At 44.7% G+C, this 23,025-nt stretch overlaps 1 protein-coding gene across 9 annotated transcripts in view; it reads left to right on the top strand.

Moving 5' to 3' along the window:
- PPFIBP2 (PPFIA binding protein 2) overlaps window positions 1-23,025 on the top strand; it is a 164,003-nt gene that overhangs the window by 79,795 nt on the left and 61,183 nt on the right. For 7 of the 9 annotated variants that reach the window (XM_058663441.1, XM_058663443.1, XM_058663447.1 and 4 more), the window contains 2 exons: window positions 17,484-17,570; window positions 21,720-21,833. In XM_058663441.1, coding sequence (XP_058519424.1) covers window positions 17,484-17,570; window positions 21,720-21,833 — 201 coding nt within the window. Of the gene's footprint in view, window positions 1-52; window positions 1,012-17,166; window positions 17,244-17,483; window positions 17,571-21,719; window positions 21,834-23,025 lie in introns of those variants that run through there. The other 2 variants (XM_058663448.1, XM_058663449.1) reach the window with 2 other exon arrangements.

Genomic DNA, 23,025 nt, shown 5'->3' with positions numbered 1-23,025 from the left:
TCATGAGACACATCTCCTGGCTGTTCAGAGCAGATTGTGTAGATTGAGAACAGCCAGAAGCAGTACCTCAGGGTGCAGGTGTGGCCAGCAGAGCTGGATGGCGGTGGCTGAGGCCAGCTCAGAGCCAGCTCCTGAGCTGGAGACCCAGCTTAGACCCAGGTCAGGCCCAGCTCCTGGAGGAGAGTGGCAGCAGGGCCGGGGACAGCAAACTCCTGTCAGGAACCTGGCACACCACAGGGCCAAGAACTGCGACTGGAGCTGGGTCCAGTTCTTCCTTTTGGGAAGGGAAAGGCTTTCCTCAGGGCACAGCCTATTGCTGCCTGGAAAAGGGGTAGGCGTGCGCCTCAGGCGGGGGGTCAGGCTGTGTGTGGGAACCAGCAAGCTCCTCCAAGAGCAGCACTTATTTTTAGTCTTCTCCCCAGTCCCAAATAAACGGAGAGCAGCTGGGAGCCGGTGGGTAAGCGCAGAGTGAAGCCGAGACAGGAAATCGGGGCTCTCAGTAATGAGTTCCAGCCACTCCGGCAGGGCGAAGCCAGACAAGGAATTTTCTTCAGGACTCTTTCCTTCTGGCAGGCTCTGGTATTATCACAGAGGGAAACATTTGTGTGTGTGTGTGTGTTGTGTGTGTGTGTACACATACAAGTTTCTCCCTCTGCCTTCTTAGATCTGATTGTTCCACGGGACTCTGAATCCCAGTCCCTGGGTGTGTGTGTGTACGCGCGTGCCTGTGGGGGCGGTGGGGGAGGACAGCAGAGCGGCTCCGGCTGTCTGAGCCCTTGTGTATGTGAAACTGTTTAGGGAAAGGCTGAAGGACACAGGCCAGGGAAGTGGGGAAACTTGAACACAGCCTCGCGTTCCTGAGGGGGGAGGGGGTAGCGGCAAGGAAGAGGAGAGAACTTGGTCTCCAGCCAGAACAAGGGCCTTTTCCACCACGGCATCTAACTGCTGACATGGGTGCCCAGCATGGATGGAGACATTGATGTTTACAAGCATTTCTCCTGGCTGAAGAGGGTAAGTGACTGGCGGCTTTGTCTGGGTCTCCATGGAGATGACAGAGGGGAGAGAGGCTCTGGGAGGTGGTGGTGGGAGGGTTGGGTGTGTGTGTATGGTGTACTTGTGTGTGTGTGTGTGTGTGTGTGTGTGTGTGTAGCTAGGTAGGTAGGTATTTGTCCAGCAAAGCCCTGCAATGGCCAAGTTCTTCATGGGAATCTAATTATAGGCACCAGGGGAGAAAACAGCCAGCTGTCTTTGTTTCTCCTCTGACATTTTGGTGAATGAGCACTCTGTTGGGAAAGACAAGAATGAAGTGAGGAAAGTTAGTTGTTTTAATGCTGCCACTGAAGCAGTCGGACTTGCCAAACACGGTGACCAGATAAGTGTGTCCGCTGTTTTTCTGTTTAAGGACCCAGAGAGGAAGCTGCTGTCTTTCAAAATGCACAGAATTTGGAAGTTGTTTAACTCGTTCTCAGCTCTGGTGCTTTCTGGCGTGAAGGAGACATCTGCTATCAGCCAGAGGAGCATCTGTGTTTCTGGAAGAAGGCTGTAGGGCAGTTAGATCTCTTTTCAGAGTTCTGAAGCTGAGGGTTTGAGCAGCAAGTTATCCGTGGCCTCATTTGGGGGCTGAGCATAAATGTGGAATAGGTTGAGAGGCATCACTTCCAGATGACTTAGGTTCCCCTTTTTGCTGGCTTCTGTTAGATTGGCTAAGGTAGAGTTGCATTTATTTTAACAAGGAAGAGTTTTAGACTGTTTTTCAGAGGCAGGAAAAGACAGCATGGTGAATAGCACTAGAGATTTGACCCGGTAACTACAGAAGGACAGAAGGACAGCCAGAGACAGATCTGGCTCAGGAGAGATGTGCAGATCCCAGACCCCAGCTTCCAGACACCAGGCAGGGTGGTGTTTGTGTTCTTTGCAACACTCCTTCTGGAAGTACTGAATTCTGGGCCCTTGGATTTAGAGCAGTGGGCAGAGTAGAAGCATCCTCTTCAGGATCTTCCACTGACTGCAGGAGATGAGAGTTAGACTGTCCCATGAAAAAACCCTCAGATCACAAACTCAGAAGTGCAGAGGAAGAGCTGTTGGTGATTGAGAAGGAAGGTCAGGGAAACTTGGGAAAATAGCAACCCACTGCAACCCAAAGGAGCAGGAGGAACAAGTCAGTGAAAAACAAGGTGAAGAACATTCCAGGCAGAGGGGATGGTATGTGCAGATGTTCTGGGGCGAAAGGGAGTCCAGCAGGTGTCAGATGCAGGAGAAAGCCACCATGGCTCAGCTCAGCAATGATGGGTGGAGGCCACAGATGGCAGGTCTTGAAGGACAGTGGCAGCCACAGCAAGGGTTGTGGGGGATGTGACTTGGATGATGGGGGACTTGTAACAGGGAAGTAACTTGGAAAACATTGAGGGGTGCAATTTGTATTTTAAGAAGACTATTCTGGTAATGCTGTGGTATGTGGTGAGCTATGTTAGGAAAAGGGAGTCAAGTGAACACAATTAGAGAGCTGCAGGACCTGTAGGGACCAGCCAGTATAAACCTCTCATTTAGCCCAGCCCAAGAGAGGCTCAGAGTCTTGTTGCTATTAGCATCATAGCCATTAGTGGTGCAGCCTGGCCTTGAACCCTGTTTTCTCTCTTTCTTCGTGTCTTCTGCCAAATGCATAGCAAATTTTTGGTTTGGAAATCAGCAGCAACCCTGTCTGTGCACTCAGCCCTGCTTGGCTAGGGGTGGAGCCATCACAACCACCAGAAAGCATCCTAAAGATCACCAGCCATTTTGGCAAAGGTCTATATCATCTTCAGGTTTTATTTTATTTTTTTAAAGATTTATTTATTTTTTATTACAAAGTCAGATATACAGAGAGGAAGATCTTCCATCCGATAATTCACTCCCCAAGTGGCCACAATGGCCAGTGCTGCGCCAATCCAAAGCTGGCAACCAGGAACCTCTTCCGGGTCTCCCACGCAGGTGCAGGGTCCCAAGACTTTGGGCCATCCTCAACTGCTTTCCCAGGCCACAAGCAGGGAGCTGGATGGGAAGCGGGGCTGCTGGAATTAGAACCGGCGCCCATATGGGATCCCAGGGCGTTCAAGGCGAGGACTTTAGGCGCTAGGCCACGGTGCTGGGCCCCATTTTCAGCTTTTAAGAGTCCCAAGGGAGTTGGGGAGAAATGTGTAAGAAGTGTGTATACCATCATTTAGTCTTTATCTCCATATCTGAAAAAAAAGAAGGGTATTAACTAAGAGGTCTTTTCAGTCACAATGTGCCTGGGAGTGTTGAAGCCGTGTCCCAGCCCCTGGGACAGGTGGTATAGCTGTATAACTTATCGAGGAGAAGTGCTGTCTGCGAAGAAATCAACCGTACACGTGATACAATGTAAGAAGGACTCCTTTGTCCGGAGACCCAGGGCCTGAGCTCTGGCTCCTATGTACAGTAAGAAGCTTGCGAGAGAAGTTCTAAGGAAGGAAACTGTAGGAATGTTAGCACATGCTCTGGGATGACTAATAGTAAAAAAAAAAAAAAAAAATTATTCCAGTTTTATGATAAAAAAAATTATTTATTGAAGTGGCCTGGTGCAGTAGGTAGCCATGCGGCTGAAAGCCTCCCCTTGTATGCGCTGGGATCCTATATGGGCACCAGTTCTTGTCCCAGTGGCCCTATTTCCCATCCGGCTCCCTGCTTGTGCCTGGGAAAGCAGTTGAGGTTGGTCCAAAGCCTTGGAACCCTGTACGCACGTGGGAGACTGGGAAGAGGCTCTGGACTCCTAGCTTCAGATTGGCTGAGCTCCAGCTGTTGCAGCCACTTGGGGAGTGAATTATTAGATGGAAGATCTTCCTCTCTGTCTTTCCTCCTCTCTGTGTATCTGACTTCAATAAAAATAATCAAATCTTTAAAAAATATTTATTGAAGAGGCACAGAGAGAGGGAAAGCGAGAGGAGTCATCCCAGCTTGGTTCATGCCCCAAATACCCACAGCGACCCAGACTGGAAGCTGAAGCCAGGGTTCTGAAATACAATCCAGGTCTCTGTGGGGAAGAAAGAAACCCAATTATGTGAGCTATCACTGCTGCCCCCCAGAGTCTGTTTTAGGCCAAAGGTGGACTTAGGAGAGGAGCCTGGTATTGAACCCAGTGATGAAAAGTGGAATGAGAACTTTTTTTTTTTTTAAATAATGTATTTTTTGTTGGAAAGTCAGAGGAGAGAGAGAGAAAGATCCTCCATCCATCGGTTCACTCCTCAAGTGGCCACAATGGCTGGAGCTGAGCTGACTGGAAACCAGGAGCCAGCAGCTTCTTCTTGGTCTCCCATATGGGTATAGGATCCCAAGGCTTTGGGCCATTCTCCACAGGCAACAAGCAGGGAGCAGTATGGGAAATGGAGCAGCCAGGACACAAACTGGCACCTACATGGGATACCAGCGCATGCAAGGCAAGGACTTTAGCCACTAGGCTACCGTGCCAAGCCCAATGAGAGCCTCTTAACAGCCCAGATCTTTTACAGTTTTAAAAAGTATTCATAAAAAATTACTCTGCAAGTTGTATGATTAGGGTTTTTTTTTCTTCTGTTTTTTTTTTTCCTTATTCCTTACACTATTAAAATTGCAAAGGAAGGAAAGAAGGGCAGGAGGGAGGGAAGGAGAGATCCCCTTTCATCCTGTAACCATTATCATGAGTCCGTAGAACCTGTTCTTAGTCTGAAAGAGGTAAGCTTGTTGAGCCTTTAAGACCCTTTGTAACCCAGGCTCAAATTGACTTTTTAATTTTATCTTTTGTGCTTGACTTGCTTGTGGTCCCAAGCATATTCCTCTTTTTTGGGTTTATCCCTCCGTAAGGTTCCTCCAGACCAGATCTGCAGCACTTCCTGTCTGTCTGATTCCCCTACCCTGTCTCATGTTCTTCATTAGTGAGAACAGTTTTCTCTGGGACTTAGACTTTTTAAAGTGAAAACACTGGCTTCTTCATTCTGCTTTTCAGGAGAAGAGATGGTTGGATGAGGTCTGACAGGGTGGCAAGGGCCTCTTTGGTTGTTCTAAGATTCCCAGGCTGTATCACTAGGATACTGGTCAAAGGGCAAGGGCTTCTACTCTGTAGAACCATGAGAAATATACCTATACTTAGGGTGGCACAGAGCTTGAGGAGAAATATTAGCTCAGGAACCAAAACCAAAGTACCACATTGACTGCATTGTTGAGCCTTTAGAGGGATGGGATAGTGTGTACTGTTACAGATAAGATCACACAAAAGTGGAGTCATGCCAACATTAAAATCCTAACTTTGGCAAATTTACCAGTAAGGTAGTCTCAGATAGGTTACTTCAAAAAGCTGGATTCTTACAGATTTTGTTAGAATTAAGATAATGCATATAGAATGCTTAGTGTGTGTACATATAGAAAGCATCTGGTAATGTGTTTGCTGTTGGCTGTCTCCAGGAAGAGGGAATTGAAAGACCGAAAGGCAGGGGTGGTTGATTCTCTCCTAACAGTCCCTGCTAGATCTTTTAGTCCTTTGCCTTATTTCCAATTTGAGGCCCAAAACCAAGTATGTTGAAGACCTAGAAGAGTTGGCTGCAGCCTGGCCTTCTGGTGGGCAGTGAGAGGCCTCACTGGCTGCTTGCTGACTCTGGACAGCTTGGTTGTGGTTATTTGGTAAGGCCGCCTCTAGTCCATCCTTCATTTTATTCCCCTAGCAGATAAAGCCTCTGGCAAGATTATCCCTGCCACCTACACCCCAAGGGCCTTGGTTTCCTTGACTGTTTGCTTTCTGATTGACTAACAAACTGCTCCCACCTGTCCTACCTTGAGTTCAGTGGATCCATTTCACACAACTATGAAAGAGCCTCTAAAAATAGCACCCTGCAGGGTCTCTAGGACCAGTCCACTGCCTTCTAAGCAGGAGCTCATTGCCACAAGAACAGAAACCCAGCACTGTCTGTATCTTCTCTATTGCTCTCTGGCTTCCATCTTTTTTTTTCCTTTGCCAAGCTAAATTCAAACCTAGTCACGTAGAAAATGGATTCACCATGGGTCCACTCTATAGTTAGCTTGGGTTCTGCAGTAGAATGTGGAGTGAACTCAAGCTACTAGTGTGAGACTTTATTCTTTGTCATCTGGTTGTGGCCACTTGGGTGAGAAGACAAATCGAAACACAAACATCCTCACTGTAGACATTGAATTACATTGCAGTCATATTGGAGAAATAGACTGTAGCTTTTGTGAGAGCTTCTCCTGCTGGTTAAGAGCACAGATCCTAAATCTAAACTCCTTGGGTCCATTTCTCATCTTTGTGTGACTTTGAACAATGTATTTAACCTTCCAGATATTTAATTTTCTTGACTACAATTATTGGTTGGGGAGGGCTGATGACATTAGTCATAACTGATGATTATAAAATTCAGGCCCACAACTTTGATTTTGAGTGGAGAGGGTTTTTAAGCCTGTAGGGAGGCAAAAATGGGATTGGTTACTCATGAGCCTTCTGTAGTTGTTGTTTCCCTTGTGGGCATTTTCCATTTCTAGCCAACACACATAATGTGCCTCTCTGTCATTTTCCCCAATATAATTTAGGAGCTGTGAGTCTGCCATTTCTGACCTGTGATACTTATATACAAGCTCCTTGAAGAGAGGTCATTAAGTTTCTTTATTCAGTGACATTTAATGAAGTGACATCATGTGTGAGGGGTCATTTGCTGAGTAATTGTTGGATACCTCAGAGCAGGACAGCCATGGGCAGTTGTATGAGCTGGCACAATTGCATCATTTGATCAAATGACTAGGCATCATTTGACTCACCCCTGCATTTCTCCTTCCCCCAGTGCCTAATACCTCCTTTCAGGCTTTTCCATTTGTCTCCTTATATTACCTTCCCAATTGGTGTGACTCCCTGCCTCACCAAAGAAAAGAATAATAGCCAAACTGAGATGATTCTCTCATCTTCCCTCTCCTTCACCTCAAAATGTAACTGTTTCCAGTATAATTTTTCAACTTCCTTCTGTTTCACCAGCCAAGACTCCCTACTGTTGGTGGAGAATATCCCAACATCCTGTCCTCCTGACTTAATTTTGTTCAACTCCCCCATTCTTTTGTTTTTATCTTAACTCTATTTTGCCTACTTGTCTCTTGCCCTTGTAAGAAAATGTTTTTATTGACTTCTAAGGGTGAGGAAGATCAAAACTGTTTTTGGTTTTGTGTTTTCCTCTTTGTGCTGCCTCTAGTTTATCTCCCTTTCACCATTCTTGAAGGTAGAGTCTAAAAATTCACCATGTCTAGTCCTTCCTGATCACTCTCCAACCCCACTGCCCTCTGTTCTTGTCTCTGCATTCATCTTTGAAATTCCTCATTTGCTGTTTACTGTTATCTTACGTCCCAAGCAATTCTTCCCATTCCATTTTCCCTTGAATCCATTCCCATTTGGGAATCTTGTAAGGTTACTGACATTTTTGTGACCAAAGCAGTAGCTCCTCACTTTGATCCTTGTCTAATTCTGTCTTCTCCAGCACAAATCTTTCTTGACTGTCCGATTTCTGGCTGCTTATGTGGAAGGTACAGGCAGTCTAAGAGGCACCAGGTGATTAGCTCAGATGCCTCTGGGTGAGCTGAAATAGTCATAGTGCCCACGCCACCTCCAGTTCTAGCACGAGATGCTGCCACTCTGTCTCTGAGAGTGTCTTTAGTAATAATGAGTCAGTGTGTCTATTAGAGTTGGCAAGGTAAAGAAAGTCTTCAGAGTCTCGTCTTTGTTCTCTCCTTCGAGCTTTAATAGCGTCCTGTCACAGGATAGCAACACATACACCACTTCTACAGCCTGGTGCATTAAGCTCTGTATGTATTTAATTATGTGATAAAGAGAGTTTAGCTGTGATGAAGCTTAGCCAACAATCTAATTTTGAGGGAAAAAACCTTGGTAAGTCAAATGTGTTTTTCTCACTTCAAATCTTGCTTTCTGGAAAGATAGTAAGTAACAAGCTCAAAATACCCCTTGGTTGTAGAGTTTCTGTGCAGCCTGTCTTCAAGGTATCCTTTTTTTTGGTTCTGGTACACCTGCCTATCTGAAGGGTAGTGATTTCCAGGGCTTTGTAGATGGCCTGTCTTTATGGGGAAGAGGATTTCCAAAGGTGCTGTTCTCCCATTCTCCTGGGGGAATTTCTTTATAGCTTTAAGACTCAAGTCATTCAAGTGGAACTTGGACCACAAAGTCTCTACTTTCTTTTGAAGGTAAAATGCCCTGTGCCAGTGGTATGTGTGCAAATCCCTTGATAGACTTATTATATCCTACTTTATTTTTTGTTTTGATTTTTTATTTTCTAATGATTATATAGTTGAGAGGGCGGCACACCCATGTGGGCCTCTGATTAGGGGTAGGGAGGTTCAGGTAGGGAGAAAGCTGGGTGAAACAAATGTTTCAGTTTTGCTTCTCCTGTATTCATAGGGGAGGGAGGCAAGGGGGCCTACTCCTTGCTATCAAAGTATGTTAGCACCTGGGGATGGAGAACAGTCATTTGATGAAGCTCTAGAAACCCCAATGTGGGAAGAGTGCTCCAAGAGTGTTTTTTTTTTTAAAAGATATATTTATTTTTATTGCAAAGGCAGATCTACAGAGAGAAGGAGAGACAGAGAGGGCTGTTTGTCTGCTGGTTCACTCCCCAAATGGCTGCAATGGTTGGAGCTAAGCCAATCCAAAGCCAGGAGCCAGGAGCTTTTTCCAGTTCTCCCATGTGGGTGCAGGGTCTCAAAGCTTTTGAACATCCTCCCCTGATTTCCCAGGCCACAAACAGAATGCTAGATGGGAAGTGGAGTAGCCAGGATATGAACTGGTGCCCATATGGGATCCCGTTGCATGTAAAACAAGGATTTAGCCACTAGGCTATTGTGCCAGGCCTAGGTAGTTTTGATGATTCTAAGAAGTTGTTTTCATTGCTCCAGGGTTGAGCAAATTTTTCCAAGGTCTATTGGTTGACAAAGTTCACAGTGCTTCCACAGACCTAGGAAGATCCTGCAAAGCTTGGCTAGGGAAATTGTCCAACTTGTCCTGCTTTCCACCCTGTGATGAGGTAGCCGATGTCCCCTACTGGCCTAGATGAACTAACTCTCATGTCCCCCATGTGCATCTGGACTTGCTGTCTACTGCACAGGCATCAACAACTGAGGAGGCCCAGTCCCTGATACATGAATTCCAAGGTTGGACCACACATCCTGTGATTTTTTCTTTGTGGCCAGGGTTTAAGTCAGTGGTCCAATTGGGCAATTCCTTGCCTGGGGTGACCTTGGACTTGACTCTTGTGTGTGCCAGCCAGTGCAGGGTTAGATTTGGTTTGTCACCTGTAGCAACACACATAATAGTGGATACAGCTGCCTGGTCAGTTCCACTCTGGCTCATATCTCACAAAAACCAATAGGTGCTATGACCCAGCCCTGCCAGTTTGTCACAGACCTTATCCTTAGGCATGCCAGTGGATGCTGTGGCCTAGTTCGTGCAACCCCCAGTAACTTTCACCAGGCCCACACCTATCCCTAGTTTTTGCATGTACCAATCTCTACTGTTGCCTATCCTGGCCCAATTATGTCCCACTCAGCTGTCATGCACATCCATGGATACTATAGCTTAGCTCAGCCTGACATGCCCCCAGACTTGTCCTTTACATATGCCAACATCATTTTGTCCAGCCAGACCCACCCACATCCCCAGTCCTTGTGTTCACCAGCAATAGATACAGCCTAGCAGGAGAATGCCTATAGCTCTCCTGCTAGGCATGTTCCCAGCCCTGGATCCTGAACCTGACAGGGAGTGCTGTGGTTCTGGCATTTGCCAGCTACTTGCCTAGCTTGGCTGGCCGGTACCCATTCTGACTCTCATGCACACCAGTGGGCGCAGCAGCATGACCCACCCCCAGACCTGCCTCATGTGAATTGGTGGGTATTACAGCCCAACTTGGTCTGTCCCACACTTGTTGGTGACTCTTGTGATCACCAGCAGGTGTTGGAACCCAGCCTGGTCTGATCCACCCCCCAGATCCAGGCCCCACACATACTGACAGGTGCTGCAACCTTGACCAACCTGGTCCACTCACAGCCTTGGCTCTTGTATTTACCAAAGGGAGCTATAGCCTAGCAGGGGAATCCCCAGAGTTCCTATACCAGGCCTGACCCTGCTCCAAGTTTTGCTTACATTGCCTGGTGCTTTTACCCTAGCATGGCCCACCTGGAGTTTCAACTCTTGCTGGTGGATATTGCAGCCCAGCATAGCAGGGTGTGGCCCATACCCAGTCTTGAGTTTCATGTGTGCCAGGGGGTCCCAAGGCCTGGCCCAGCCTGGCCACACAAATGCGAATAAGTGCTGCAGACTTGCCTGGTTGGCACACTCCCATTCCCACTCTTGCTCCTCAGCGGGAGTTGTGGGTTGGTAAGGGAGTTTTCCAAGTTCCCCTACCAGGCCTGCTCCCAGCACAGGATCTCATGTGTGCCAGGAGACAGTGCCCTGCCTAGCATGGTTTGCCCTCAGTTCTGGCCCTTGAATGTGCCTGTGGGTGTTACAGCTTGATGCTGGCCGCCCTGCTTCCAATCCCAGTTCCCGTGTCATGTGGTTTCCTGTCAGGTAAGTTCAATGGTGCAGCATGGCTCAGCCCATCACCACCCCCATTTCTCCATAAAAACCACCAAGCGCTGCAGTACCACAGAAGCAAACCCACAATTCCCCTACAGAATCTACCTCCAGGTCCGGTTCCCTGGCATTTTCGTGGATGCTACAGCCTAGTATGATGTGGCTCACGCCCTCCTCTGATATCACAGTGTGTTCTGTGGCCTAGTCCAGCTAGGCATGCTTCCAGCCCATTTTTGTAGACAGCAGGTGATGCTATTTAGTTCAGGCCAGGTCTTCCCAGGTGGGTGGGTGCTCTGGCTTGACCTAGACATGACCTCTGGTTTCCCCTCTCCAAACCACTCCTTTCAGCTCCCTTCCCTAATTTGCAAGGGCTGTGGCCTGGTTTGTGAAAGACCCTAGAAATCATTCCTCCCTTATCAAATACGCCCTTGGGCTCAGCGTGATGGCCTAGTGGCTAAATCCTCATTTTGCATGCACTGGGATCCCATATGGATGCCAGTTTGTGTCCCAGCTGCTCCACTTCCCATCCAGCTCCCTACTTGTGGCCTGGGAAAGCAGTAGATGATAGCCCAAAGCCTTGTTACCCTGTCCCTGCACTTTCATGGGAGACCTGGAAGAAACTCCTGGCTCCTGGCTTCAGAGAGCCTCAGCTTGGGAGTGAAACAGTGAATGGAAGATCTTTTTTTCTGTATCTCCTTTTCTCTGTAAAATCTGCCTTTCCAATAAGAAGAAATAGAATCTTAAAAAAAGAAAAAAGAAAGTGCCCTCTGGGTCTGGTGTGATAGCCTAACAGCTAAAGTCCTCGCCTTGAACGTGTCGAGATCCCATATGGCCACTGGTTCTAATCCCAGCAGCCCTGCTTCCCATCCAGCTCCCTGCTTGTGGCCTGGGAAAGCAGTAGAGGACGGTCTAAGGCCTTGGGACCCTGCACCCACGTGAGAGACCTGGAGGAAGTTCCTGACTTCTCGCTTCAGATTGGCTCAACTCCAGCCGTTGCGGCCCCTTGGGGAGTGAGCCATGGGATGGAAGATCTTCCTCTCTGTCTCTCTTCCTCTCTGTATGTCTGACTTTCCAAAAAAAAAAAAAAAAAAAAAGAGTATCCTCAGTCACTCCCACTCCAACATGTCCCCAGATCGCTTTACTCTGACAGTCTGCAGTCACCTCCCACACCCCTCTCCCTTACCTGGGAGCTTAGGGTAGCATGTCCTAGCCCAACATTTCATGCCTTCTCCACCTATCTTAAAATAAATATATATATATATATATATATATGTTTATAAAATTAAGCTGCTGTGCTGGCACACTGGTATGGTTATTATAAAATTGGCATTAACCTGGTCCAGAATGCCCTTCAGCTATTGGATGCTTTTTCCCAGCAGTGTAACAATTGCCTAGGTACAAGAAGCCTAAGCAATTGCCTACATCTGGGATTATTATTATTTTCCAGTCTGAAAGTAATTTGGTTTTGTTCCCTTAGATTGTTTTACAGATTTTTGTAGGTATTTCTAAGGTGTCCTGACTAGAAGTACTGCTTCCTTTGTTCTCTTGAGCAAAATTGATGAGTTAATTTAAACTTTCAGAGATTGGCATTGTGTAGCAGGTTGATACCAGCATCACATATCAGAGTGCTGATTGATTCAAGACCTGGCTTCTTTATTTCCAATCCAGTTCTATTCCCATCTATCTGTGAAAGCCACGGATGTTCTCAGTATTTGGGCTCCTTCCACCTGGAAGGAGACCGGGATGGAGTTCCTGGTTCCTAGCTGTTGTAACTATATGGAAGATGATTCACTTTCTCTTTTCATCTCTCTTCCTCTGTCTCTCTGACTCTGCCTTTTCAAATAAACAAAATAAATATTTTAAAGAAGAGTGGGGGAGAAGCCTTAAAGGAAATTTGTTCTGGAAACATTGAGCTAGTCCTAACCAGACTCGGTCTTTTAGATTAAACAAAGCCATTTCAGTGATCCCCACATTCCGGTGATCCTTCCAAGGCTGTTTAGATTACAAAGAGGGATCATTGCAGCATCCTGCTACAAGGAGCATTCTGTACTTTTCGCATATGTTGACCTGACTGAGGTGTTGACCTTTTTGCTCTGTGAGGTATAGCTTTGCTCAGCCAAAAGGATGGGAAGCCTGAAGACAGGGAACCTACCAGAGGTCTCATGGAGCAGCCTCAGCCCCAGGCTTCTACTCATTCTCTTGCTGCAGAGAAGGCCTTGCTCTGGGGAGGAAATGCTGTGGGAATTCTGTAAATGGTAATGGAAGCTCCCCAGCAAAATCTCCATGAATCCTCTGCCTTGAACCCCAGCTAGACACTGAGTAGGGAACAGAAAACATGGCACTCTCAGCCTTCCAGCACCCAGACATGCCATTTAAACCACTGTGTGTAACACATAATTCATAAAACAGCTGTTAGGCTATGTCTGTGCTCTAATTTACCCCTCATTTTTTTTTCCTTTTCTGCCTTATGTCTTTTAGAGTTTAGATCCTATATGTGTTTCTTGTTTAAACTTAATTTTCCTTATCCCACATCTCTTCACCACCACTACTACCACCTAGGTGGCACCATGGGTCTGTCACATCTTGTATTCATTTCCTGTCTTAGAGTTCTTGCTCTCTGTTGGAAATAAGAATAGATATTAACAGCTGGTGAACAGAAAGCCATGCATTCCACACAGATAGGAGCCTGGGTGTCCTTATTGTCCCACTGCATCCCACAGACACACCCTGCAGCACAAAATAACCTTGAAAAATAATTCTGGTTTTAGCTTTAGTTGCCTTAGAATTGATAGTCCAAGCAATCAAACAGTGGTATGTAGAATTTATTTGTAATTTGATTCTATTTCCAAATAGTAATTTTTACTTATATTTGCTTCCAAAGAAAAAAGTTTTAGACAGCTGATCACATTTTGAGACAAGCGAATGAGCCAGGACTTTTGGTTGCAAATAATAGAAACAGGGTTGTAGGCGACCAACAGAAAGGACCAGGATATAAACTCAGCCTTTAGACAATGTGGACCAGATTTGAAAAATGCAATCAGTCTTTGAATTCCTTGGTTTGTTTGCTTTTCAATACATGTTGTCTTCATACCTGACACTTGCTGCAAATCAGCTTCTCTCATGGGGAAGAGTACTTGGCCACTGATAACCACAGAGTCTTCTAGTACTACAGTTATCTAGTTGTGTTCCTAAGTTTGATAATTCAGAAGAAAGATTCCAGCCAGCTAAGCTTGGACCAGATGGCTGGGAGATGAGGCTTCTATAAGAAGGTGGCATCCCTCATTTATGTAATAATGTTACATACAGTTAAAGTGATGATCCAGCCCACTCTGTACAAACAATGGGTTTCATTAAAGTACTGGTCAGGACAGTGCTCTGCCATTCCTTTCCCTTAGCAAGAGAATAAGGTAAATCAGCTAGTCTGGAGTTCTCCACAATTCATGAAGTTTCTTCTTTGGGGCTTAAATATCCCTGACATTGTCATCCCTCACTAAAATACAGTGTCCCCCAAGATTCAGAAATCTACTTTATTTCTTGAGTCTGCAGTATTCAGCTGTCTGTGCCTATGGAATTTATAAAGAGTAAACTCACTGACCCAGGGGAGAAGTGGGATAGGATTCTGTTTAAATTACGTTCCTGTTGGTGTAAAGCCTGAACTGGTGTTTCTGTAGAGACTAGCTGAAATGTTGCCAGTCAGTCCTATTCCTCCAGGCCACACAAAGCGTTTTCTCTACCCTTTGCTTTCCTAATTGCTGAAGATGATTAACTGGTATGATCAACTAAAAGATCGCCAGCCTTGGGAATACAACTCCTGTACAATTGCTTCATTTTCTTAAAGCCTCTCTTTCTTAGGGGTGGCTTAGAAAATAGCCCCACCTTAGGCTGTTATAAATTTCAGGAATATATGTATGTATATACATATAATCCAGAAATGACTGAGAGTGTTGTCGCTGCTCCTGAGGGCACTCTGGAACATCATTCTCAAGGCCCAAGAATGACCTTGATTGGATAATTCTGGTTCACATTTTATATTTGCCTCTAAGAATCTTGGTTTTAGTGCATGGATTCCTGGTATCTTGGATGTTTCCAGGCCTTTGAAAGCCAAATTTGATGGAAACAGAAGTGGTATAGCTTCAATAATCATGGCTAGTTTATCTAAGTTCTTGGTAATATACGTTCAAGGAGAACTTCTTGTCCTCATTCAGCTCTGCAACACAAGAGAGGTAGGTATTTTACAATGATTTTCTTCAACCAAAGTGCCAGAGGATATGGAAATAGCAGTTTGTAATCAGTGTTTTATCTTCATAGATACACAGATCACATTGCTTCCATAATATTTTTAGATAACTAGACTGACATATGGTATCAGGAAGAGTTCTTTCCATGGAATTAAGTTTAAGAGAGAAAATTGGTTTTCCCTCTGTGACTTTTGTAGAAATAATTGTCAAATTGAAGAGGAAAATAATTGATCAGATCTGTAAAAAGCTCCCAAAATCAGTTGTGTATTGTACTAGAGGTCTACCTGAGGATTAACATCCTGAATGACTTAAAAAAAAAAACAACACTCATTTATCGTCATCTGTGGAACAAGCATCCTTAACAGGGCCGAATTCTTCTTTACATTCTCTTGCCTTCCTTGCTTGTGAAGAGTTATGCTTCTTCTAAGCAGGCAGTGCGGTGTTTCATGTTGATCTTTGAGTCTTTTAACTAATCATGCTTTTTCCATCGGCCACAAGAATAGATCAAGATTTTTTATGGGCTCTGTAGCATACACTTTGTGTTCTAATTTAACTTAAAATTCCTACTCACTTTCTGTGTTTTGTCAGCTAGTAAAAATATTTGCCCTTCTGGATGATTGTGTGGGTAGACTTTATATTAAAGTAAGAGGCTTACTTACTGTATACCAGGAATAAAGTACAGTTGATGGGAGTGGCTTGCTGGAGGCTTGTGGAAAGATAGACCCTTTGCTGTTGGTTACTTCACTCCCTACTGGAGAGACAGCACTTCCAATGGTGGCCAGTCTCATGTACACATCGACTCAGGCGCTGGGTTCCGACATGCAGAGAATCACTTTTCCTGTTCTCTCTGACAGCTGAAAAATCACCATCTTTAACAGAGAAAAACCTGACCTAGTATTAAGACTTATTTTCTTATCTTTTTTTTCTTAAAGATTTATTTTTATTGCAAAGTCAGATATACAGAGAGGAAGATCTTCCATCCGATGATTCACTCTCCAAATGGCCACAATGGCTGGTGCTGTACTGATCCGAAGCCAGGAGCCAGGAGCCCTTTCGGGTCTCCCATGTGAGTGTAGGATCCCCGATGCTTTGGGCCATCCTCAACTGCTTTCCCAGGCCACAAGCAGGGAGCTGGATGGGAAGTGGAGCTGCTGGGATACAAACTGGTGCCCATATGGGATCCTGGCACGTTCAAGGCAAGGACTTTTAGCTGCTAGGCCATGGCGCAGAGCCCTTCTTATTTAATTTTTTAAATCAGATTGTAGGAAAATGTACATTATAATGTATTCTTGCTGGTCATTGGGTTTGATCCTGTGAAAACTAGAATACAAATTGCTGTAATAGTAATAAAGTACTGTTAGCAAAGAAATTTTTTGTGATGTTTACTTAGGCCGTTTGTGACAAGAAAGAGCTTCCATAATGATAACCAGTACATAGCCTTGAGAGAGGCTGGATTAACATACAGTGGTGTAGCAGTGGTATCTGGTGCCATCCAGATTACCTGCCACACTGCCACAGGACTTGGACCCTGGATGTGTCCTCCCACAGTGTCTTCAACAAACAGCCAACATTTCTGTCACCAGTGAAACCCCAAGGCTTGAAAGCAGGGTGTTTAGTTCTCATTTCTGCTCTAGAACTGGGCCTGGCTTTGTCACCTGCTCTTATCCAGGGTGTTGTATTGGAAAGGGGGCTAGCTAAAGAAAGGAATTGCCATTTGTCATGGTGGGAGGTTGGAAAACCCATGATAAAAGCTGTAATGAAAAGAAATGGGCTCAAGATAAAGGTGGGTCATCTCTAAGCTTCTCTGACTTCCTATCTTGTACATCACTATCTACAGCCAGGTCAGACATAGCTAGAAAGTGATAACTCCCCTTTCTAGCTCAGGGCATTTTCTCCCATGTCATTTCACATCCTCCAGCCTTCCTGTTTTCTCTAGTTTCTGGCTACTTTGCATTTCCTGTGTTTGCCATCTGCTTATCCTTTGAGATTTAGATTCTTCTCAAAATGTTTAATCTTAGTTTGCATCTTTCAGCTCTCATGCCATTGAAACATGACCTGCCAGGCTGGCTGCCCAGCCCTTGTCAGAGATAGGATTGGGATAGGAAGAAGTGTGTGATCAGATGAAGAACCTTGTACTTACTGTGTTATATTCTCCATGTTCATGTGTTTCCATTCTGCAAAATGTGCCTTGGCTGTGGAGAATGGAGAATCCTGGTGTGAGAGTTTGGAGATAGTGCCTCCGTAGGAGTTGTTCACACAAGGTTTCTTGGAGAATGGTACCGACTCATTAGTCACCTCTAAAAGGAGACCCTCATTTTTGTTTTCCTGTGCCTCCAGCTAAGCCAGACCTGGCATGTCCAGTCAGGACAAACATTGCTGGATCTGAAGCTCCATCAAGACCCTTCTAGCCAAGGGTGAGATCATGTGAGAGGTGGCTATGCCAATTTCCAAGACACACCTTGCAGTGGCATGCAGGTCTGGTCTTCCTTGTGGTGGTTTTGAAGTCTTGTGGTTTCCTGTTATGGTGGATGGTTTTATACATATAATCAGTGAAACTGTTCTCACAAATTGCATACATTGCAGAGTCCATTTGGAAGTTGGTAAGATGTTTTTTCAACTTAAGTGTGTTCTTTTCTCCTGGCCTTTATCCCCAGGTGAATCATCACAGTGCTGCTAGTAATGAAACTTACCAGGAGCGCTTGGCACGTCTAGAGGGAGATAAGGAGTCCCTCATATTACAGGTAAGTCATTCTTGGTGAGAATAATTTTATTCTCTCCTTTTTAAAATTTAGATTTATTTATTTGAAAATCAGTTATAGAGAAGAAGATGGAAGGAAAGGCAGAGATCTTCCGTTTTCTGATTCACTCCCCAGTTGGTCACGATGGCCAGGACTGGTCTAAGCTAAAGCCAGGAGCTTCTGCCAGGTCTCCCATGTGGATGCACCATCTTCTACTGCTTTTTCTAAGTCATTATCAGGGAACTACATTGAAAGTGGGGCAGTTGGGACTTGAATCGGCACATATATGGGAAGTCAACATCACAGGTGACCCCTTTACCCACTGTGCCACAACCCCAGCCCCCATCTTATTTTCTTATTTACAGCTCTGTTATTTCCCATAAGTGGGAGAGAAACACAAGGGATTATCTCAGTACCTCTGTTCCCAAAGTATATGTTTTATTTCTTTTTTAAAAAAATTATATTTATTTATTTGTTATTGAAACATCAGATGTACAGAGAGAGCAAAAGATCTTCCAGCCTGTGGTTCACTCCCCAAATGGCCACAGTGGCCAGAGCTGAGCCAGTCTGAAGCCAGGAGCCAGGAGCGAGCTTTTTCCAGGTCTCCATTGTGGGTGCAGGATCCCAAGACTTTGGGCCGTCCTGCACTGCTTTCCCAGGCCACAAGCAGGGAGCTGAATGGGAAGTAGAGCAGATGGGACATAAACCAATTCCCATATGGGATTCCAGTGATTGCAAGGTGAGGATTTAGCCATTGAGCCATCACACCAGCCCTCCAAAGTGTATGTTTTCAAGATAGACTTTTCATAAAAAGAAGAAGCAGGTGAGTGGAGGCACTATTTAGCTCTGGATTGACTTTGGGAACTGTGAATTCATTCGTTTATCTACCATCCACTACCAGGCACCTGCCTCTCCACATTAGAAGACCTGTGACCAGGCTGTTTGCTATCTGCTAAGAATGAACAGCATCCCCTGGGAGCTTAAGAGGGAAATAAAATACATCCTCACATCACTAATAAAAAGGGTTACAGTGTTATATATTCCTGTGGGATGGAGTGGGGTGTGGTGGGGATTTGCTAAAGAAATTAGGTCTAATCAAAAGAAGCCGAACTATACTGATCACTTGAATGGCAGACCACCTGGAGCTGGTGAGCTGGGCTAACCAAGTTGCTTTGGCTTTCTTGTTTTGAAGAGAGAAGCTCCACAGCTTCTGTGGAGAAAGGTAAGGGAACAAATCACTACTTCTGAAATCTCTTGTTCCTTGGTAGAATATAAAGTTGGACATTCTTACAGGAAGCCCGTTAGTGAAGTAGCAGTTCTTTGATGTGTTAGCTCTCAAATATGTAAATTGATTGAGCAAGCATTTACTCAGTCTGGTGCACATCAGATGTTAATTAGCTATTTGGATAGCATAAATATTAATATCCAAATTTCAGCTTTTTAACAGCTTAAAGGGCAGCGAGAAAGACTGTGGTGGAATGGAGGTGGGGCTCATGCACCCTTCCCAAGCTGTGGGCTTACAATGTTAGGATTGTGAGACAGCAGTGAGTGTGTTTCATTATGTTATTGGTGGTTTTCTCTTTTCTTCTTTTTTTTTAATTCTATTTCATGAACATAATAGTAATTATTTTATAAACGTTGGAAATACTAAGAGAATTTAAGGAAACAAGTTAGCATGGTGGCCATTTTCTCAACATTTTTCTGTGCTGCTTTTGTTATTGAACAATTACATTCATAGCAAATACACAATTTTACATCCTTCTCCTCCCTCACCTTTATTGATTTGTTAATTATAAAGTAATGAGTGTCCATGACTTGTCAGGTTCTGGTTTTAGATTCTAATGATTGCAGCAATGAACACAATAGTCCTTGTTCTTGTTGAACTTCCATTCATGTGTGTGTGTGTGAGTGAATAGTCAACAAACCTATATATATATTTGAGGCAGTGATAAGTATGATGGAGAAAAAGCAGAATAAAAATTGTGTAATCAGGGGAGAACTCCCTGCCAGGAAGAGGAAACTAGGGCAGAAGCCACCCAAAAGTGCATTCCAGGCTGGGGAGGTGAACAGTTCTACCCACACACTGAGGAAGAGTGTGGTTGATGTGTGGGGAGAACAGCTGGGGGTCTGTTGTGACAGGGAGCCCGAGAAGAGATGGTGCCTGAACTGCCTGCAGACAAGAGGCAGGGCACATTTATCCCAGATGTTTTGAAGGGTGTATTATTTGAAGCCTGATTCTGATGACATGTTAATGAAATAAACTGCAAATTGAGAATTTTGCAGCAAACAGTATGAAATGACCAGCTTTTGAAGCAGGATCCTATGCAGGAAGGATTATAATGTAATAAAAAAATAGTCCCATGTCATAAAACTTTTATTTTGCATGGCTTTGTAAAATTTTGAAGTCTTGAATGATTCCTATTTAAATAATCCCAACACAATCCTACCAGTAAAGAAGTCAGAGGTGGTCCCTTGTGGTTTATGTTCCTGGGGGGAATACTCTCAAGGTTGTTCTGTGATCATGCCCATCCCAGAGTGGCCCCCAGGAGGTGGTTAGACAAACCCTCAGCAGGATTGGCTGAGTCTTGCTTAACTCTCACAGCAGCTCTACCAAGCTGAATTAATAGGAGCTTTTGGTCTGGAATGTTTCCCTGGGTCTATGTGGGAAAGCACAAAGCACATCACCCATAATAAAATACTTTGTTTCCAAGATTAGTTAAAAATGAAATCAAAGTTTTTGATTATGGCTCCTTAAAGCAAGAAATCTCATGCTTTTTATTTATTTTTTTTAAATGTCTGTTTTATTCAGTACCTAAGAATATTGTTAGCAATAAGACCTCAAAAAATGTTGACTGGAGGTCACATTCTATCATCTGTGTATGTTTTGTCTCAATTTTCTACCCCCTCCATTCCCAGCCATGGAGGTCAGTGTTAAAGTTCTTGAGGTCTCTACAGCCCTGTGGGTATGCATAGTTGAACTGGACTCTATAGAAAGCTGAGTCCACATCCCACTCCCTTGCTTGCACCAACATATGGCCTCAAAGTATGGTGCAGACCATGAAAGTGTCCTTATAAAACATCCCTCTCAGACAGAAACTGGATCCTATGGATCAGGGCCTAGAAGGAGCCCATTTTTGGATTACAGTTAAAAAGTTAATACATACTGCATCAACTCTAGGAATATGCTTCAATAGTACATTTGTGACTTGGGAACAGGAGAATGAAAAACTTAATTTCCAATGTGAATTTAGTCTCTGTTTTAACAGGAACTTTATCGTTTGACTTTCCAGGCACATTAGCAGGAAATTAGGTTGGAAGTGAAGGTGCTAGGACATGAACTGATGCTCCAATATGGGATGATAGGCATCCCAAGCAGTGGCTTAACCCGCTTTGTCACAATGCCCACTTCTAAATTATCTCTTAAAAAATAAAAAGAACCTCAGAGGAAGTTTGCTAATGTGAAGGATCTATAAACTCTCTTAGTGTCTGCTTAGGATGTGATTGAAATAACTTTGTAAGTGTTTTATTTATATTTCAGTGGAACTTGTCAGGATTCTTCACAAGGAATTTTTTTTTTCTGCCACTATATGTGCAATGTGGCTTCTGTGTATTTATGACTTAGAGTCATGTTTTGGCCTGTGAAGCACAAAAGCTTTTCTGGAGCCAAGTTTTGACAGTGCTAATACATGCCCTTTACGTCCCACATTCCTTAATTGCTTCAAAACACTTACCTGATAGGTGAGCAGTCCTTGTACCCTTATGAAAGAGGTAAGATCATTGGATTGCACTTCCACGTGAGGTGGCAGAAGCCCTGGCAAGCCAGTGGAGATATGCCTTGAGGTCGGCTGCCCTATAAGAGGAATAAGGAGCAGGAGTCCAGCCCAGAGGCAGCTCTTGTGGCTGTTGACTGTTTTACTGTTGAGTCTGTCAGGAACAGGAAATGTGACCGTCATTCAGGCAGCACCTGAGACCGCTTGGTAAGGTAAGAATCCATCTGGAGTTGCCTTCTTCCAGGACCCTTCCCCTACCTGCTGGTCACCAAAAAGCACGGCTATTCCTGGCATGCAAGTCACTGGTGTGGTTTCACAGCTCACCTGTCCTGCCCCATTCAGAGTCCCTGCTCCTCCACCATTGCTCTGTTTCCTGGAACAGGTGAGCGTCCTCACAGACCAAGTGGAAGCCCAAGGAGAGAAGATTCGGGACCTGGAAGTGTGTCTGGAAGGACATCAGGTGAAACTCAATGCTGCTGAAGAAATGCTTCAACAGGTAAGAGCAGGTGGGGCTGAAGGCTGTCGGGTTTGAAGTGGCTTAATGTGTTAAAATCCCTTTCTGTACCCGTGCAACAGCTCTCGCTTGCTTTCTCAGCCTGTTTAAACATGGGAATGGTGGCTCAGTGTGCAGTGTTTATACAGCAGGTGAAACCAGGTCTGAATGTTGAGTGCTGAAGGGGGTAGGGCAGGGAGGGGCTGGCCTGAGAGAAAAAACTTGTTGAGCTGGTTTGACGGTTCCCAGGTGGCACTTTCTCCTGGCCTGGTATAGTGAGTGGCTCAGGATGGACCAGCAGCACCCTTGTCTTATCACAGGAACTATGATTTGACAGCTGGTGGCATGTGGAATTCAATCAATTCCTCTGTTTATTTGGTGCCCACATTTCCAGTCTTGTTCTACCTCCTCCCATTCTGTAATTTTTTTTGATAATTTTTAATATAAATGATGTTTTGTTATAATTTAATGGAAATAAATATGAAAAGATAGCTGCTCCTCTAACATTCAAATACTGTATTCTTGTTTTGTTAGTTGTTACGTGCATGTAGAATTCATGAAGTTGTAGTCAAAGCAAAGATGCAATTTAGTTCTAATGTCTTATATCTTTGATATCGTAGTTACTTTTTTCCAGATTTAAATTTTGCTGTGTAGTTTCTTTTACTAATTTTTTTTTAAACATGAAAGACTTTCAGAGACAGGGAGAGACAGAAAGATCTTCTGTCTGCTTGTTTACTCTCCAAGTGACTGCAATGGCTGGAGCTGGGTCAGTCCAAAGCCAAGAGCCAGCAGCTTCTTCCATGTCTCCCATACAGGTGCAGGGGCCCAAAGCGTAGGGCCATCCTCCACTGCTTTCCCAGGCCATTAGCTTAGCAGAGAGTTGTAGCAGCCAAGACCAGAACAGCTGCCCAGGCTGCAAGCTCCTCAGGCTGAGGATTAGCAAACCACACCACAGTGCTGGCTCCATTTAGTTGTCTTTTGTTAAGTTCTCTCTTTTCTTTTTATTTATATATCGAAAGAAGGCTCCTCTCCATCTGTTTGTTCCCCGAAAATCCTGCAGGCTGGGCCAGAACCAGAAACCTGGAACTAGCTTACTTCAGGAATCTAGCTACTTGTACCATCACTCATGCTGCCTTGCAGGAAGCTGGTGTCAGAAGCCAGAGCAAAGTATTGAACCTAGATACTTCATGTGAGA

The sequence above is a fragment of the Ochotona princeps genome, chromosome 4, assembly GCF_030435755.1.
Source record: "Ochotona princeps isolate mOchPri1 chromosome 4, mOchPri1.hap1, whole genome shotgun sequence".
Taxonomy (NCBI): domain Eukaryota; kingdom Metazoa; phylum Chordata; class Mammalia; order Lagomorpha; family Ochotonidae; genus Ochotona; species Ochotona princeps.
The sequence above is the reverse complement of the archived record's forward strand: the minus strand, read 5'-3'. Positions and strand labels throughout refer to the sequence as shown.